Source organism: Schistocerca cancellata, chromosome 4 (assembly GCF_023864275.1).
Source record: "Schistocerca cancellata isolate TAMUIC-IGC-003103 chromosome 4, iqSchCanc2.1, whole genome shotgun sequence".
Lineage (NCBI taxonomy): Eukaryota > Metazoa > Arthropoda > Insecta > Orthoptera > Acrididae > Schistocerca > Schistocerca cancellata.
This window is the reverse complement of record NC_064629.1, coordinates 850,614,189-850,634,135: the sequence shown is the minus strand read 5'-3', so window position 1 is coordinate 850,634,135 and position 19,947 is coordinate 850,614,189. Positions and strand designations below refer to the sequence as shown.

General features: G+C 41.0%; 1 protein-coding gene across 1 annotated transcript in view; it reads left to right on the top strand.

Annotated features, from left to right (window-relative positions):
* Positions 1-19,947, top strand: part of LOC126184964 (RNA exonuclease 1 homolog) — a 230,746-nt gene that overhangs the window by 135,613 nt on the left and 75,186 nt on the right. Inside the window, exon 5 of the mRNA XM_049927660.1 lies at positions 11,334-11,436. Coding sequence (XP_049783617.1) covers positions 11,334-11,436 — 103 coding nt within the window. The remainder of the gene's footprint in view (positions 1-11,333; positions 11,437-19,947) is intronic.

Sequence of the window (19,947 nt, the reverse complement as noted above, 5' to 3'; positions counted from 1 at the left end):
GTCAAGACTAAATCCGGTACAGCATGCTACAACACTTGTGAATAGTGTTGAAGGAAATCCTCTTAAAGTGTTTTAATTAGGTATGGCTGTCAGGCCACTTTCCCAACTGGTGGTGAGAGGCAATTTTGATACCTCTCCTCAAGGTCCAAATGTGTCCCAGCAGTTATTGGAGCATCACCTTAACAAACTTTGTGGGAGAGACCCTAGAACTAAGTCATTGTCTGGTCTGGATATTAGAGACTAGGCAGCTCCTTAGCTGCACTCAGTGTGAATTTGGGAGATGTTGGTCAACTGTCGACAGCCTGACACTGCTAGGGGTGGAAATCTAGCAGGCATTCCTATGTTACGAGCATTGTTACAGCTATCTTTTGACATCAATAAGCTGTACAACACTACTTGGAGGCGCAATACGCCGTCAGCTACTCAATGGGGTTTCTCCATCTTCATTTGGGCTTTCCTCTCAGGACGCTTTTTTAGATACAGAGATGGTAACTTTCTGTCATAGATATTTTCCTTATAGTATATTTCTAAAATTTTGTGTATGTTTCCATTTAAGAGGTATGAGCTCGCATTTTGTAAGCATAAATTTGGGCAGTCTGTAGCATATTTTTCATTTCTTAAGAACATCCAGCTGCATAGCTCACTGAGGTATCAGCATCCAGGTGACACTTAAGGAGGGTAACAAGTTGCATATCTATAGTTTACTTCTTCAGTTAGCCTCTATAGGATGGGTAAGATGTGTACATGTTGTATGGGGAGGCAGGAGGAGCTGCCCACAGTTCTCGAACAGCTGACTGTGCTTTTGGCTACAGTTGGTCACATTCAGGCTGCTGCTTTTAGGTGTAGCGGTGGTGGAGAATCTAGCATGTCACATGTGACATTTAGGTGTTCCTTGTTTCACCCAAGGGCTCTGGTACTGAGGCATCTCCTAGTGTAATCAACACAGAGAATTCGCTCTCACAGTGGAGTGCGTGGCAGATGGTAACGCATTTGCACCTCTCGAGGCACAGACTGGTTGTCTGGCTTCGCCCATTCACTCTGTCGGTGCCCAGGAGGTCACTCCTTCAGCAGGGTCTGAGCAGGCATATGGGAGGGAGGGTTTTATGGAGGCAGCCTTGCTTGCTGATATCGAGTGTGCAGGGTGGAGTTGCAACTGACGATGGCACTGCTGCTGCCTATCACATGGGTTCTGAGGCCATCTTTAGTTTATACAGGCAGTTGCTGGAAGTGGTGAAGGCTGTTGACCTCACGTGTAGGATGCAAGCAGAACTCTTAATTTGCAGCATTGTTTCCAGAGCTGATTGGGGTCCTTTGCCTTGGAGCCGAGTGGAGGTTCTCAACCAAAAGATTTGTCGACTCTGTGATGGTCTTGGCTGGAGATTTCTAGACCTGTGCTATCGGTTGGGGATTTGTAGGACTTGACTTAGATCAGGGTGCACTACAGAAGGGAAGCAGCTCCTTGGGTAGCAGAGTGCTTGTGGAGGACACGTCAAGGGTTTTCGGGTTAGGCAGTAGTTTGAGGTATTCTGTTGAACACATGCCAGTCAGTAAACAGCATGGGAAGTCAGTCCACCTTCAGAGTAAAGACACTTTGACTGTCAAAGTTTTATCAGTGAATTGTTGAAGTATCTGTGACAAATTTCCTGAATTTAGTGCCCTCCAGGAAAGTTTGCACACTCAAATTATTCTCGGAAGAGCAGGCTGAAACCCAAAGTGGAGAGCTCTGAGGTATTTAGCGAGTCATGGAATATATATCAGACAGACAGATTAGAGGCCATAGGAGGGGCAGTGTTCATTTCAGTTGACAAAAATATTCTCTCTATTGAGGTCGAAGTTGAGTGAGACATTGAAGTTAGTTACCTGGTCTGGGTGAAACCAAGTTAATTGTTGGATGTTTTTACTGGCCACCTGATTCTGCTGTGGCAATTCTAGAGTCATTCAAAGAATGTCTTTGGTCAGTAGTTCAAAAATACCCAGATCGTGCATTACTAATTGGAGACGAGTTTACGCTGTAGTATAGACTGGAATGTCTATGGATTCATTTTAAGGGTACCGACAGACAGTCATGTGAAAACATGGACATAGAAGAATTATGGGCAAAGTTTAAGCAAATTATAAATCGTGGCCTGGAGAATTGTGTGTCTAGTAAGTGGATACAGAAAAGACTCACTATGGTTTAGTAATGAGATTTGGACAGTGCTGAGGAAGCAGAGGCTGTTGTGCTTTTGGTTCAAAGGAGAACATGCAAATTATGACAAGCAAAGGTTAGTAGAGATTCCTGCATTTGTGAAAAGATCTATGTGTGAAGCATACAACTAATACCACCATCATACCTTAGCAAAGATCTGGAAGGGAACCCGAGAAAATTCTGGTTCTATGTAAAATCGATAAGTGGGTCTAAGACTTCCATCCAGTCACTTGTTGACCAGTCTGGTATAGCAGCTGAAGGTAGCAAAATGGAAGCCGAAGTTTTAAATGTCACGTTCAAGAAATCATTCATGCAGGAGAATTGTACAAACATATCATCATTTGACCATTGAACAGACTCCTGTATGGATGACATAGTAATAAGCATCCCTGGTGTACAGAAACAGTTAAAGGGGGTTGAAAACAAATAAGTTATTAGGTCTGTATGGAATCCCAATTCATTTTTTCAAAGAGTAGTCTATGGCATTGGCCCCCTTACTTAGCTTGCTTTTATCACTAATCTCTTGCCCAGCGCAAAGTCCCAAGTGATTGGAAAAAGTTTGTGATGACTTCTGTGTGAAATAAGGACAAAAGAACAGACTCTGCAAAATTATAGGCCAATATCCCTAACATTGGTTTGCTGCAGAATCCTTGTACGTATCCTCTGTTCAAATATAAAAGATTTTCTTGAGACTGAAAAGCTTATATCCATGAATCAGCACGGTTTTAGAAAGCATTGCTTGTGTGAAACTCGGCTTGCCTTTTCTCGCACAATATACTGCAAACTATAGATGAAGGTCATCAGGCAGATTTCATATTTCCAGATTTCCAGAAAGCATTTGCAGTGGTGCCCCCACTGCAGGCTGTTACAGAAGGTACAAGCATGTGGAATAGGTTAATAGATATGTGAGTGGCTCGAAGACTTCTTAAGTTATAGAACCCAGTAAGTTATCAATTGGCAGTGTGTGTTCATCAGAGACAAGGGTATTGTCTGGAGTGCCTCAGGGAAGTGTGATAGGACCGCTGTTATTCTCTGTTTACATAAATGATGTGGTGGACAGGGTGAGCAGCAATCTGTGGTTGTTTGCTCATGATGCTGTGGTGTACTGTAAGGTGTCAAAGTCAAGTGACTTCGACAAACTTTGTAGTTGGTTTGGTGAGTGGCAGCCATGTCGAAATGTAGAAAAATGTAAGTTAATGAGGATGAGTAGGAAATACAAACCCGTAATGTTCAGATTCAGAATTAGTAGTTTACTATTTGGCACAGTGATGTCATTTAAATATCTGGGCGTAGTAGTACAAAGCGGTATGAAATAGAATGAGCCGGTGAATTCTGTGGTAGGGAAGGGTAATGGTGGACTTCGGTTTATTGGGAGAATTTTAGGAAAATGTGGTTCATCTGTAAAGGATACCACATGTGGGATGCTAGTGTGACATGTTCTTGAGTACTGCTTGAGTGTTTGGGATCCGTACCAGGTCGGATTAAAGGAAGATATCGAAGCAATTAAGAGGCGGGCTGCTAGATTTGTTGCTGGTAGATCTGAACAACATGCAAGTGTTACTGGGATGCTTCAAGAACTCAAATGTGAATCTCTGGAGGGAAGGCAACATTCTTTTTGAGGAACACCATTAAGAATATTTAGCGAACCAGTATTTGAAGCCGAGTGTAGAATGATTCTGTTTCCTCCAACATAAATTGCGCATAAGGACCATGAAGATACGATATGAGGAATTAAGGCTCTTATGGAGGCATATAGACAGTCGTTTTTCCGTTGCTGTATTTGTGAGAGGAACAGGAAAGGAAATGACTAGTAGTGGTATGGGGTACCCTCCGCCACACACCATAAGGTGTATTGTGAAGTATCGATGTAAGTAGCTGTAGACTGCTTGTTCAGCTATGGAATGCCTCTTTACTAATTATCCACGAGCAATGAGAGTGTTTGGGATCTGTGCAAAGTGCATGCTGGAGTCCTTTGGTGTGTGGCTTGTACAGGTTCAAATCCGGGGTTTTCACCAACTTTCTCGCGGGTTACTGCAGAGACCCACAGTGACATTAGATTTAGCACAGTGCAGGAGAGATTGTACTCCTGCTTATGCTTTTAATACTATGTTTTCCAGTGTTTTAACATTGATTGTATCTTAAAGAGTCAGTTGCCTACAGACGTCACAGTCATTGATACTTAATATCTGCAATCTTGAGGGTGCTGGAGCAGATGAGATATGCTGTACCTGTTAAATCCATGTCTGTTCAACTCCCTGAGTGCCTTCAGTCTCTGCAATGCATGTACCCAGGTGATACAGTAATCGAGGATATCGAGGACTTACAAAGGCTGGGTATATCGAGAAATGAAAGGCAAGATGTAGCAGCCAAAGAGGCGTGTAGTGATCCTCAGTTAGTTCAATGTGCCATCCTCCTGCATGCTATCATGTCACTGTTGAGGTACAGAGTCATGTGTTGATGGGGAGAAGAGGGGCTGGGCGTAGCGGATAATAAACTGTGAACCGTGGATTTAAATTCAAAGAATATTCTCAAACATTTATTTTATTTACTAGCGATTCATCAAGAACATTAGCACATTTAATCACACTATATGGGCGTGGAAGTAGTTACCAGGTAGTAACTGATGGAATCATAACCAAATTGCTTTTAAGAAATGGGAATTTTATTCCTAAAAGCTTTTTTTTTAATATATATAAAGAAACAGATTTAAAATTATAAGTAAAAGCACCCTCTAGTTATCAAGTTACAATTTATTCAGAGGCAGAAGGAAATAAGTTTTAACTGTTTGAGCTTTCTGGCAGAGAACCCTGCCGCTCCATTTTGACACGGCCGTAGTTAAGACTGCTCGCAACAGCCTCTGAAAGACTACACTGGTGCAAATCTGCAACACAACAGATTACTTTAAACTAAAAGTTTTAACAATTTACACAAGCACACGAACTACGCAACCCCGTAGGAGGGATGGAAATGGTACAAAAACACTAAGAACTAAAACATTGACCTTGCCACCGAAGGTGCAACTTGATTTTAACTTCTAAGAAAAGTCTTGCGGCGAATGGGTGGCAACTTTATATACTAAAATGACCATTTAAATAGAAGCCAATGAAATGCAGTCGTATATAAAATCCTACAAGGCTGGCCAAACAAGTTTAGATGCTCTACAGTACTCAGAAACTGCTTCTCAAGATCATAGGCAAGATCAAAACATATTCCAGGTATTGGGCCATTACACTCCAAGCAATAAATTCGTTAACATGCCGAATCCGGCAAACATGACAGAGGCAGCTCCGCAAGCTGCGGACGAGAGACTGACCAAGAAAACAAGTAGAATTTAACAGGAGTAAATCACACAACATATCACCAATCACTTAACTTCTGATAAACTGTGATTTCTTGAGAAGACCTGGCACAGCACCTTCAAATCACTCTCCCAAACCATCCGCTGCCAGCCGCTTCAACGGACGTAGGAAGGTGCGCCAATCTCCCGTCTTTCCGGGTCCGCACCAACCGAACGACTGCCCGCTGCTGCATCCGCGACTGCTGCTCCATCGCGACTGCACTGCTGGTGCGTCTCCGAATCACTTCCAGACACACGACGGCAGAAATACTGGCTCGGACTCAACCATGCAGAGGAAACACGCCTGCTGGCAAAACGATATCCCTGCAACAGGAAGGACCGAGCCAAGCTCCACAAAATGGTAACTGAAGGAGCCCAGAAGCGCTTGGAGAACCAGTTACACCATGGCGTCACAGCTCGCACCGACCAGACTGATGTTGTGGGTGACTCCTGTTGCTCTTGTGTCGACCGCGAAGTCACTACCCCTCGCTATACGCCGCGGCCCACTGGACTCACATGGTGACCTCACATGCACCAATGCTCAAGACGGACCAGTCATCTTGTGTCTCAGTGTGCGACCGACCAACCGATCGATCCAACCTTGATCCGAACTACATACATACACTCCGAACGAGAGACAGACACTAACTGCCTCAGACTGACTGACTGGTGAGCTCATAGCGCCCCTTAAATGCACGTGAACAGGCAACCTTTCCCCTTTCCCCACCAGAGGGAGACACCAAAGCTGCAACTGCTACAGCGGCACCACTGCCAGAAACGGAGGGCGACTGCTTCACATTACACGCTGCGGCGCGCTCTTCAAAACAGCAATTTTTACCACGGCTCAAACTGCGTCTAGTAAAGTCCACAATACTGCTGTTACATATCTCCTCCCAACCACACAGGTGGGATGAGGCTCTCCATACTCCTCTTCAAATAGGCCACAACCCTATGATGCACGGCTTCTTGCTCTGTCAAGAGACATCTCCAGTGTGTGGTGCTTGTGGCGTACATATCACTGTGTGCCACATTTTGGCAGACTGTGCTTTCACACACACACACACACACACACACACACACACACACACACACACACACACACACACACGGTACATGCAAAAAGCTAAGCTAACTATTTTCATAATTTTCATACACTCCTGGAAATTGAAATAAGAACACCGTGAATCCATTGTCCCAGGAAGGGGAAACTTTATTGACACATTCCTGGGGTCAGATACATCACATGATCACACTGACAGAACCACAGGCACATAGACACAGGCAACAGAGCATGCACAATGTCGGCACTAGTACAGTGTATATCCACCTTTCGCAGCAATGCAGGCTGCTATTCTCCCATGGAGACGATCGTAGAGATGCTGGATGTAGTCCTGTGGAACGGCTTGCCATGCCATTTCCACCTGGCGCCTCAGTTGGACCAGCGTTCGTGCTGGACGTGCAGACCGCGTGAGACGACGCTTCATCCAGTCCCAAACATGCTCAATGGGGGACAGATCCGGAGATCTTGCTGGCCAGGGTAGTTGACTTACACCTTCTAGAGCACGTTGGGTGGCACGGGATACATGCGGACGTGCATTGTCCTGTTGGAACAGCAAGTTCCCTTGCCGGTCTAGGAATGGTAGAACGATGGGTTCGATGACGGTTTGGATGTACCGTGCACTATTCAGTGTCCCCTCGACGATCACCAGTGGTGTACGGCCAGTGTAGGAGATCGCTCCCCACACCATGATGCCGGGTGTTGGCCCTGTGTGCCTCGGTCGTATGCAGTCCTGATTGTGGCGCTCACCTGCACGGCGCCAAACACGCATACGACCATCATTGGCACCAAGGCAGAAGCGACTCTCATCGCTGAAGACGACACGTCTCCATTCGTCCCTCCATTCACACCTGTCGCGACACCACTGGAGGCGGGCTGCACGATGTTGGGGCGTGAGCGGAAGACGGCCTAACGGTGTGCGGGACCGTAGCCCAGCTTCATGGAGACGGTTGCGAATGGTCCTCGCCGATACCCCAGGAGCAACAGTGTCCCTAATTTGCTGGGAAGTGGCGGTGCGGTCCCCTACGGCACTGCGTAGGATCCTACGGTCTTGGCGTGCATCCGTGCGTCGCTGCGGTCCGGTCCCAGGTCGACGGGCACGTTCACCTTCCGCTGACCACTGGCGACAACATCGATGTACTGTGGAGACCTCACGCCCCACGTGTTGAGCAACTCGGCGGTACGTCCACCTGACCTCCCGCATGCCCACTATACGCCCTCGCTCAAAGTCCGTCAACTGCACATACGGTTCACGTCCACGCTGTCGCGGCATGCTACCAGTGTTAAAGACTGCGATGGAGCTCCGTATGCCACAGCAAACTGGCTGACACTGATGGCGGCGGTGCACAAATGCTGCGCAGCTAGCGCCATTCGACGGCCAACACCGTGGTTCCTGGTGTGTCCGCTGTGCCGTGCGTGTGATCATTGCTTGTACAGCCCTCTCGCAGTGTCCGGAGCAAGTATGGTGGGTCTGACACACCGGTGTCAATGTGTTCTTTTTTCCATTTCCAGGAGTGTATATCAGGAGCTATACGTTATTTTTGAGATAGTTTATTTACTTTTCAAAATGTAAAATAGTGAGCTTACAATCCACGAGGAACTATGTAATGGTGTAAATAGATATGACGTTCCACAGTGTAAAACAAGCAGAGATGTCTGATTAGCATCCTGTAAATAACAAGTTAGTTAGTTAGGTTACTTATCGTAACATTCACTGGATCATAATTGTGATGTCTCACTCTGATGTGGAACAAGTCAGTTTTGTATTTCAGTACAGTTTCTCAGCAAAAAATATGGCATCATGCCGACTATTTGTATGATTACCATAAAATACTTTTTTTTTTTTTTTTTTTTTTTTTACAGGCAACAATTTATAAGCAATTATTCTCTCTCTCTCTCTCTCTCTCTCTCTCTCTCTCTCTCTCTCTCTCTCTCCCCCCCCCTCCCACAATGACACATTGTATTATTACACATTCAGAAATTCTTGTATTTGGTAGAAGTGCCTGTCAAAAGATTTTTGTACCTGAGTAAAGGATAATGTATGTCATTTCTCCTGTTGATACTACATTTATGAACATTACTGTAGTTCACAAATGTTTGTTGGTTGTTGAAACTACGGAGATGATGTCAGGAGGCTCAGATCTTTCAAGTCCGCAGCTCGTGGTCTCGTGGTTGCATTCTCGCTTCCCCTGCACGGGGCCCCGGGTTCGATTCCCAGTGGGGTCAGGGATTTTCACCTGCCTCGAGATGACTGGGTGTTTGTATTGTCCTCATCGTTTCATCATCATTCATGACACTGGTGAGATTGGACTGAGCAAAGGTTGGGAATTTGTACAGGTACTGATAACCACACAGTTGAGTGCCCCACAAACCAATCATCGTCTTTATCATCATCATCGTCATCAAATGTTTCAACAGATTTTTACATGTGTTCTTATTACACACTTTTGTGATTAAAACACTTTTCCTTTTTCAGTGATAATTTACCTGAGAATATGATGCCATGGGACATTTTTGATGATCGGTATGAAGAAAATTATTTATCAGTTGACAAGAAAATTTTATTTACTTTTTCAAGTGGTGAAATCTCTCCCACACACTTGATTATAATATTCATGTCAGCACCAAAGATAATTATTTCTGCTTCTTGTATATGTGATGGGACATTATTTATGTATAATGTAACCAAGAGTAAACCAGTATTGATCCCTGTCATACACCTGTTGTGACTATTATTTCTTAATGCCACAAACTGCATATTTTTAGTTAAATAGAGAAAAAAATCAGTTACCCACAAGTCCTCTGAAACCATAAAATTTTAGCTTCTTTCTGAGAACTCTGAGTTGCACAGTCAGATACTTTTGACAAGTCACAGAAAATATGAATTGGCAGCTTTTGTCGTTTAAATTTTGTTTAATGTGTATCATGAGTTGAAAGAGGCATCTTATGTGTAGATAGCCACTTGAAATCAAAATTGTGGCTAAGTATTTTATTTGGGATAATTATATTAGCATTTCACGTAGATAATCTTTACCACTGCATTTGAGAAAGAGGTAAGTAGTGAGACTGTATTAATATTGGTTTTACTGCTTTTATGTAAAGGGGTGTCACAATAGAATATTTCAGTATGTCTGGAAATGCACATTAAATCCACAGTATTTTGTAAAGTGATTTAAAAATCTTACAAGTGACTCACCTTGAGAATGGCTGTAAGGTTATCAGCTGAAATATCAAAACAAGAATTAATGATATTGTGGATGCACACCCAAAAGATGATGGAACATTTGATTTGCCAGGAAAACTTTCCTATCCATTCTGTAGAGCTTTTTGCATTTGAGATTCCTGATTACATTTATAATTTATTTTGCAGAGCATGGAGCAATTGTAATTTGCCTGTGTGTATGTAGCATTGGCATCGCTTCATACACGTATTGTGTTGACTTACCCTTCAAACTACCCATGCCAGTCTTCTGAGTTGCTACCATTTATTATTTGACTGTTTTGCTTTATAACAGAATCCTCACAGTTCAAGTGTTGGTCAGTTAGAGCTGATAAATGTTCAGTGGTGTTTATTGTTTACATGTGGTGGGGTTAAAATGACAAGGCCAAATTGTTTCTGTGCCTGTGATAGGTCATTAAAGCTGAGGATGATGTTCCTGATAAATAATGAACCACAAGATGCCAGGTAGGGTTTTGAGTTTTCTTGTTATTTTCTTTGTAAGGTTATAATTTTCTTGAAACGAATTAAATTAATCATATGGAACTGGCTCTGAAAGTATGCTGCCATATGTTTGATCAGATAATAGCAAGTGACTGTTGTTCTTCAAACTGCAATGAAGTTTAGTGCAGCAATGAATAGTGCCTGGGTATTTGGCGAAACCTCATGGAATGGTGCCTGCAGGTATACCAAATCCGAAATCTATTGAAATAGATTTTGAAACCAATCAAATGTACATCTTACAAAAAGTTGTACTATTTTTGTAGAAAGGATGAGGCAAATGTAATATGAAGTTCGTAAGAGGTGATGTGCAAAGTAATGAGTGTAGTAGGTATAACAATGTGACAGATAAATTCAGATTTTGATGATGTGTCAAACAGAAAATGTAATAAATTAGAAAATGAAGGCAGGGATTAAGAAGTGTAAATGACAAATAGAAGTTATGGTAAAGGAAATGTGACAGACATGAATGAAAAAAGCCGATGACGTAGGAAATGGAGACAAAGGGGTTGCGGTAGTAAAAATAGAGATTACAGTTTCTTGACCAACAAAAGTCACCTCCGTTACTGTTGGGACTCTGCTGCATATTCGATTGACGACATGCAATTGTGACCTTGTCTATTGCAGATATTTCAAGGAAGACAAATCAGATAGTACCTATCAATTTGGGTTGGTTCATAATGATAACACTTCCTGATTTGCAGCAGCCTTGGCACACTGTATACTGTGTAGTTGCCACTGACAGTGCTTGTGTTATTGTGTGATAATCAGGCTAGAAAAATTATATGGGTAGCTATCTTCACTGAAACTGACTTCTCGGCACTCATGCCACCAACAAAACTGATGGCTAGAACTAAAGAAAACTCTTGTTGGCTGCCAGTTTGGTGTTTGTACTGACATAGCTGTAGAACCATTTTCCATTGTGATTAATATTTATGGAGCCCAATATTTATCAATGTTCTTTTACTGGTAATTGTATTAAAAAACAAATTGTCATTCAGAATATGTATATTGTAGTTCTCTTCTTTCTTAGGTACTGGCTGAACGGTATATGAAGGTTCGTGCAGCACCTCTCTCAGATAACTCATCTACAACTTGCACACCATCTGCACTTCAGTCATCTGCAAATACGGGTGGTATGTGCATCATCATATTCTTTTAATTTGTAAATTATTCATGGTGTGCTTTTGTTATGCAAATAATACATGACATGGCAAGTACTTCTACTTATAAAAATTCCACATCATTGCTGTTGTGTTCACGAAAGGTAGGTGTCCAACACAAAGGTAGCAGGAAACAAACCTCTCGCCACAGGTGTCCTTAACTAAATGGAAATGACATGCTTGCACACTAAAGAATGCCTTCGTATTCTGTATGATGTCGAGAGATTGCTGCTTACAAGGATAAATGAGAAGTGATTGAAAGGCAACAATATTAACAAGAACATTATTTGTGAGAAAGTTAGAATAATTTTTGTTGGCCTTGTTAAGAAGACACTAGAATCATCAGCAGATGAAGAAGAGTTTAAGGGAAGTTATGGTTGGTTTGAGAAGTTTAAGAGAAGACCCGGCAGCCACAGCATTGTGAGGCATGGCGAAGCAGCCAGCTCCGACATGAAGGCAGCAGAGAACTTCACCAGCAACTTCAAGTTGCTCATTGATTCTGAGGGTTTTGTACCACAGCAGGTTTTTAATTGTGATGAGATGGGTCTATGGAAAAATATGCCAAAATGTACCTTAATAACAGGAGAGGAGAGTGCATTGCCTGGTCAGAAGCCAATGAAAGACTGTCTCGCATTGCTGTTCTGTGCCATTGCAAGTGGTGATTTGTAAATTAAATGGCTGCTTGTTTACCATTCAGGAACTCCACAAGCCTTCAAGAAGTGTTAAGTCCAGAAGAGTGGGTTAAATGTGATGTGGAGGCCCGTGACGCATGATCTTTTTTGTGATTGGTTCAATGAACTGTTTGGTCCTTCGGTGAAAAAATATTTGCTTGAGATGAATCTGCCAATCCATGTCGTGCTTGTTATGGACAGCACTACTGCTCATTCTCCAGGCCTGAAAGACCACCACCCTGAAGAATTTCAATTCATCAAGATCCAATTTCTGTCTCCCAAGACTACCAACGCATCTAACTGTGGAACACCAAATTTTATATTAAAATAAGTTCTGAAAATATCACTCTATATATTTTCACTGATATGTAGTTCGAGGTTTCTCTCCTGGAGAAGAGCAGACATTTTGTGCACATTCATATCTGAATTTTAATAGCATTAAGTCTGTCATGAGCTGGCAGTCTGCAGGTTCTTTCAGAGTGCTTTCTTCTTTTACCTTTGTGGGATGAATTACTCATTAATCTGTTGATCCAAATTTTGCATGTCTGATGTGTAATATGCTAAACATTACACTCTTTTGACAAATGGATACCTTAACAATCTCTAAAGACAATCGAAATTCAAGTGAACAATGGCAATGGGATACACTTCCTTCTTTGTCTCTTCACATCACCCATCTCAGTGCACTAGAAAGCCAACAGTTGTGTCTATATGTCATAATGAAGTACCCAAAATCTCTGAAAGAGGTGCACCTTATCTTTTGCTGTTAAGTTTTCACCTGAGAACTGACAGTGGAAAAACTTTCCTTGAAAAGAACAAAATTATATTCTTAATGTTTAACAAAATATGTGACATTTAGGCTTACACCGGAATGAAAAATCACGCAAAAAATCGAAATAATGTTCAAAATATTCCAGTTTTGACATTTGCACTGCTGTATTAGAATCCTGCAAATATTTATCACACACTACTTTTTGCCTATGCAAGTTATGGATGACTTTTCTCATTTCAAATAGCAATTACAATGTTGTTCCACTCACACCACCAGGTGGAAGTTTTTCAAGAATTTGACCATTTCTTCTCAATATATAATGCCACTCACTGTCTGTCAATCCCTTATGTTGATTATCCTTTTGTCCATCCACTCACAAATGTTAACTTTGTTTCCTTCATTTATTCAAATGCTTTTGTGTGTGTTCTGCTCATTACAAGAACATTTGGTGTGTTGCACATAATGATTACACTTACCACATTGTGTGCAGCAACAAATTATTTTGTGGTTCGACAATGGTACCAAAAATAGTGCGAGACAGGAACAATTTAACCAGTAGTAGCAGGTCATCAGATAAAATGGTATTCCAATTCTTGCAACAAAAATATCGGTTACAATGTTGATATGATATGAGTGTTGTGTGTTAGTACTGGGTGCTCAGTCTAAACAAACAGTAAATTCCGGGCCTGATTTTGTACATTCAGTTTGATACTGTTATACTGGGTGATTCACGAAGATTTGCAAATATTTTAATATGTTATTCTACTAGTAAAACTAAAGAAAAAAGTTCATGTAAACATAAGTCCACAAATGTTTAGTTATAGAGTTACGGTTAATAAAAAGATTTTGCTTGAAATTTATCAACTTCACTAATATGAAGCCATTGCAAAACTGTATGAGCATAATGCAAAGCACAATTTCACTAATATGAAGCCATTGCAAAACTGTATGAGCATAATGCAAAGCACAATTTCCATATATTTTATTGTTACTGGTCTGGTGAATCTAATAAAATGTCTCAGACATGTATTTACAATAGTTTTCCAGAACATCCAGAGAAGCAAAGATTATTATACAAGTAAATTTGTTTACTTTCCATTAAGAATGAAGAAACATTTATGTCATTGTTGGCAACCATGAGTGAGTTGTTTGTCATTTCCTAACTTTGAAACAAGTTAGTTTTCTGTGTTGTTTAGTGAAAGAATATAACACCACCAGTGTATTTAAGTGAAACCACATAGTAACTGTTGTTGTTTGTAGATTGTTTGTGAAATAGGGATGCCTTTCAAATTTATGACAGAGGAAGATGCCAATATGGTGTTTATTTATGGAAAATGTGATAGTAATGCTGTGGCTGCAGTTAATGAATATCATGTACGTTATCCAACTTGGAGGATTCCAAATGTAGAAACCATTAGTGGAGTATTTCGAATTTTATGGGAGACAGTTTCTCTACCTAGTGTTCATAATCAGTACATGCGCTCAATATGTGAAGAAGATGATGAGGATATTATGGATGCTGTTCAACGTAGCCTGGGTACCAGTACACGATGTATCTCTCAACGATTAGGCATTTCACGATCCAGGGTATGGTGTACACTGAAGTACAATAACCTGTATCGTTACCACGAACAAAAAATGTATCATTTACATCTGGGAGATCCTGCCTTTTGCTTGGAGTTGTGCAACTGGGTAAATACTAATCAGCAGTTACATAAATACATTTTATTTACCGATGAGGCACAGTTTACTCGAGCTGATATAAACAATTTACATAAGGAGCACATATGGTCTGAAGCAAACCCACATGCAACAGTGCAGTGCAATTTGCAGCAGCAATTTAGCATAAATGTGTGGTGTGATATAATCAACACACACTTTATTGGACCATTCATTTACCCAGGATGTCTAACTGGTGAGACTTAATTCCTTCAAGAAGAAATGCCCTGCTTGTTTCAAAGATGTTCTGTTTGCTACACAATTGCAAATGTATTTTCAACATGACAGCATGCCTCCACATTTCACCAATGCCGTTACCACACATGTAAATGAACCTTTTCCCCCGAAATGGATTGGTCGTGATGCTACCCGTCTGTGGCCACCCAGATCGCCCGATTTAACGTCAATGGATTTTTGTGTATGGGATGAATGAAAGGCATAGTTTATGAGGACAAAGTCAATACACATGAGGCATTACTTGCTCACATTATTAATGCAATAGACAAAATTAAGAACAACCCTGTGAAACTGAAACGAGCAACAAAATCTGTCAATACACATGCAGCTAAATGCATTGAACTCAGCGGAGACATTTTTGAACATTTATTGTGAAATTGTATGTACACTGTACAACTTCCTTAATACTGTGCTTGGTTTTTTTCTGGTTTAACATGAATTCACGTGTGCTATGGCATTAATAAAAGTAGATTATCTGACACATTCATACAGTTTCAGTTAATGTTATTACCATCATTTTTCCAAAATTAAACTCTCAACAACTTCAGTTGAAAACTTTGTGCAATTGTCTGGAATTTAAAAAACAAATTGGGCCAAGTAGTTAATGAATTAAAAATTTTACGAAATTACTTCTTTGCTTCTCTGGATGTTCTGGAAAACTATTGCAGATACACGTATGGGACACGTTTTATTTGATTCACCAGCTCAGTAACAATAAAATAAATGGAAATTGTGCTTTACTTTAACCTCGTACAGTTTTGTGGTGGTTGGTTGGTTTTTGGGGAAGGAGACCAGACAGCGTGGTCATCGGTCTCATCGGATTAGGGAAGGATGGGGAAGGAAGTCGGCCGTGCCCTTTCATAGGAACCATCCCGGCATTTGCCTGGAGTGATTTAGGGAAATCACGGAAAACCTAAATCAGGATGGCCGGACGCGGGATTGAACCGTCGTCCTTCCGAATGCGAGTCCAGTGTCTTACCACTGCGCCACCTCGCTCGGTTTTTGTGGTGGTTTCATAGTTGCGAAGTTGCTGAATTTCAGGCAAAATCTTTTATTAGCCATAACTGTGTAACTAAACACTTGTGGACCTATGTTTATATGAAATTTTTTCTTTAGTTTTACTTGTAGAATAACATATTAAAATATTTGCATATCTTTGTGAACCACTCTGTGTATAGTTCATGTGGTGTTACCGCCAGACACCACACTTGCTAGGTGGTAGCTTAAATCGGCCGCGGTCCATTAGTACATGTCGGACCCGCGTGTCGCCGCCATCAGTACTTGCAGACCTAGCGCCACCACATGGCAGGTCTAGAAAGACGGACTAGCACTCGCCCCAGTTGTACGGACGACATTGCTAGCGACTAGACGTACGAGGTCTTCCTCTCATTTGCCGAGAGACAGTTAGAATAGCCTTCAGCTAAGCACATGACTACGACCTAGCAAGGCGCCATTAGCCTTACCTACTTTGAGAGTTATAGTATAAATGTCTCAAGAAGAACGCTGTATTCATCAGAGAATAAAAGTTAAGTATAAAGCCGCTACGTACTTTTCTTGCTACCATTCAATAGTTATCCTGTTCCAGAATTCACGCCCGTCTGCATTAGATCGCGTGCCTTTCGGCTACCTCCGAGTGGCGTGGCTCTTGCTACGCCACAACAGTTCATATGAGGTTGCGAACTATTTCCATAAAATAATTGCATAAAATAGGTAGCTTTAAATGAGATAAATAGATAGACTTTAACCAATTTTACTATGCTAAACTAAAAACCAGCAATGAAAAGAATGATTTGGCTTAAGGTAGCTTCTCAGTATGCAGCAAAGGTGCTAAGCAGTGTATAGGCATGTTAACACTGCCAGTACCAGGTCTATTTTATGTACCCATCCATAGAAACCAGGCAATTTGTCCAGTATTTAAAAAGTCATCCCATCAAATCTGCTGATTGGATTGTGACAAATTTAGTACAGTTTTGGATCTGCACTTTTCTGTCTCAATATGGTGTGAAAGAAAACATTCTTGAAATGCACAGCTTTGAGTTACAGTTATAGAAATCACCTAGGTGTTTTAAGAATTTAGAAAAGTCATCAGTATCTGCCTGGGTGTTGGATTCACTGACAGAGGTCAGTAAGTATCAAATTCAGTCCACTCTCTGACTTTTGGATAAGACACAGCCATTGGATTTGACCCAACACCTTCAACATCATTCTCAACTGCACCTGAAGACAAGCTGTCATCGATCTCATTCACTAAAAAGAGTACCACGTTATATGATACTACGTACATCACTTACAGAACAAACATGTTCAGCAGAAATGTATGTAATGGAGTGATATATTGTTGCAAATTAGTGAGTACTTATCTTCAAACACATTACTGTATTCAGAATCCCCTGGATCCCTCTGTACATTATGTGGAGTGTTGCTATTGTAATCGAATCCACGATTTCTGCATCTGACAAATCTCGCTGAAACATGGTTACAAATGAAACAACAATGTAAGGAATACTGAGAATGTAAAGATAAGGTTTAACACAAATCATGACACTATAAACAATACTGCTGTGCCATCTATGGACAATTGTTACTAAACATGTGTAAAATGGTTAATGCTGACCAAACATGGTAAAGTAACGTTGTAGTGTTTTGTGCTAACTTAAATGTAGGGGCCCTGATTTTTTCACAACTCCAGGCCGGTGAATCCTACAGGTTTGGCACTTAGTGTTAACAAGAAATTGAGAATTGTAGCTTATGTTCTTCATATCCAGCAGGCATTGCAGTTACAACTACTTTTCACTTTTTGTGGGTGGTGCTGGGAGCATAAGTGTGCAATTGCCACCCAGCACATGGGCTGCTGCAGGGGGAGGAGTGGTGAGGGTGGTCCCAGCCTCACCGCCTCCTCGCATGGTGAGCAGTGTACTGGAATCAACATCGCATTCACAATTCCTACTTACTTGCTTTTACATATCTGGGTCACCAAGTATGTTGCACATTTCTAAGAATTAGCTACATGGATGGCTTTGTCATTTACTGTGATGAGGACTGCCATTGTGCAAGTTTTGCCTATTTTTGGACATATCATTAGATACTGATGATCTTGTGTTGCTCCTCAGTCACCGGAGTTGCTCTCTTTATATCCCCATTTTTTGTGTTGATATTTCAGTGTGTAATGCAAGTTCTTAAATGGTTGAGTGTCCTCCATGGTGGAAATGGTAGATTATTCTCATCAGCCTGTTCTTCTTCAAGCTTTGTCAGCATTTGATTAATACACTTTTGCCATAAATTTTCTTTCCATATTTCAAGCAGCTCGTCTTAAGTGTTGCTCATTTACATAAAAACTTTGCTGGAAATTTAGTCAGCTGTGCCGTATTTGGTCACCATGTAACATGTGCCTGTGATCATCAGACTGCTTCTCCTTTCGGACTCAGCTGCAACTTGCCTTCTGATTGTGGGTGGAATTATGACAACAGTGGGGTAAATTTGTTGTACTGCTGTTGGTTTTAGGCAGCACTCTGTCTCAATAATTCTTGTATCAACATATTTGGCATGTGCAGAGTTGTACCAGGCAGGTGCTGCATACGGTGGTGCAGAGAAATGTAGTGTGAGAGTCAGTGTTCTCAGAATCTGAGGTTGAGCTCCCCATTTCATGCTAATGAGTTTTCAGATGATATTAATCCTTGCACATCATACTTCTCCCTTAAGGGGAGTCGGAACATTCTATCTGCTCCGTATTAATTTTGGCAAATATAAGGAACATTTTTCTTAGACTATTAAACATATGGCTCTGAAATTTGGAGAATATTTTCAATGAGTATTTCTCCACGAAGTTATAATGCCATGTTCAGAAATATTTATTGTGTTTTGTTTTACAATTTTTTTTAATGTTGTCAATTTTTCCTCTAAAATTTTTCATCCTTTATTCTATAACTCCTTAATTATACAATATTTTTTTACAATTTGTTATAACAATGAAGGAAATTAAATAAATAATATTGTGTATAATTTTGATTCATCAGTGGTTTTTTAGGAAATGTTCCTTAAATACAAAAATTTGAAACTTGCGGGAAGTGGCTTCCAATGTTTTTTAATACATTCCCGCTCCATATGATGGATAATCAGCATCCTCTGCTTTTTTTTGTGTTCGTTTCCTTTTCACAGGTTTTTTCTTCCCTTTTGCTGCATGTTGTAGACTTTGTCTCTTCTTGCTGCACCTCTTAGTCTTTCATCATCAATTAGGGGCATTGTGGAAATGGTGTTGTGCCCTGGTTGGAAACCTAAACCTTTCAGCACATCACATTTTATAATGTTTCCAGCACTGTATGTTGCAACTGCATCATACACTACAAAGTGCGCTATTTTTATCTGTACAAAAACTTTTTTTGGAATCCCGATCCAAATTAAATTGTTCGTGCTTTCATTGAGATTTTATGTTTTCCCATGTAGACACTTTCCCAATAAATTTGGTTGTGACAAGTCTCTGAATATGGGGTTAATTACATCAAATGCAGCATTTGGCAAACCGTTTTTATGGTCATATTCCTTTCCTAATTGGTACTTACACCATGAGTCTTCATCTGTGGGACATAGTGCATGTTGTGGGTGCTCATTTGTTGATGCAGTATGAAAAAATAATGTCCATACTTCTTTCCTCATATGCTCAGTGCTTCCTGTATTTTGCCTAATTGCACAACTATAACACCTCTGCAACCTGTCAATTATTAATCTGCCAGTCTCCCTCTTCCTCCAAGAGTCTTACCATCAAATTCCTGGGATCATAATGTCTGTTTCAGTTTGTGCAAGCGAGTCCACATGCGCTTCTGCATATGTCCAATGCATTCGTTTTTTTATGTGAATTTCATTGCCATAAGATTTGAGTTGCTCTACAATTTTATATCCCTTAGGATCACCATCCCTAGATAGTTCGTATATCGTACATTATACCACTCCTCTGATCTGGAAAAATTCTTTTCACTCCCTCTACTTCCATTGCTCCACTTGTGCCATGAAAATTTGCTTCACAACCTTCATTATGTTCCTCCTTGGTATTGCCCTTACATCCACAATGTTTGGAGAGAATAGCATCATCAG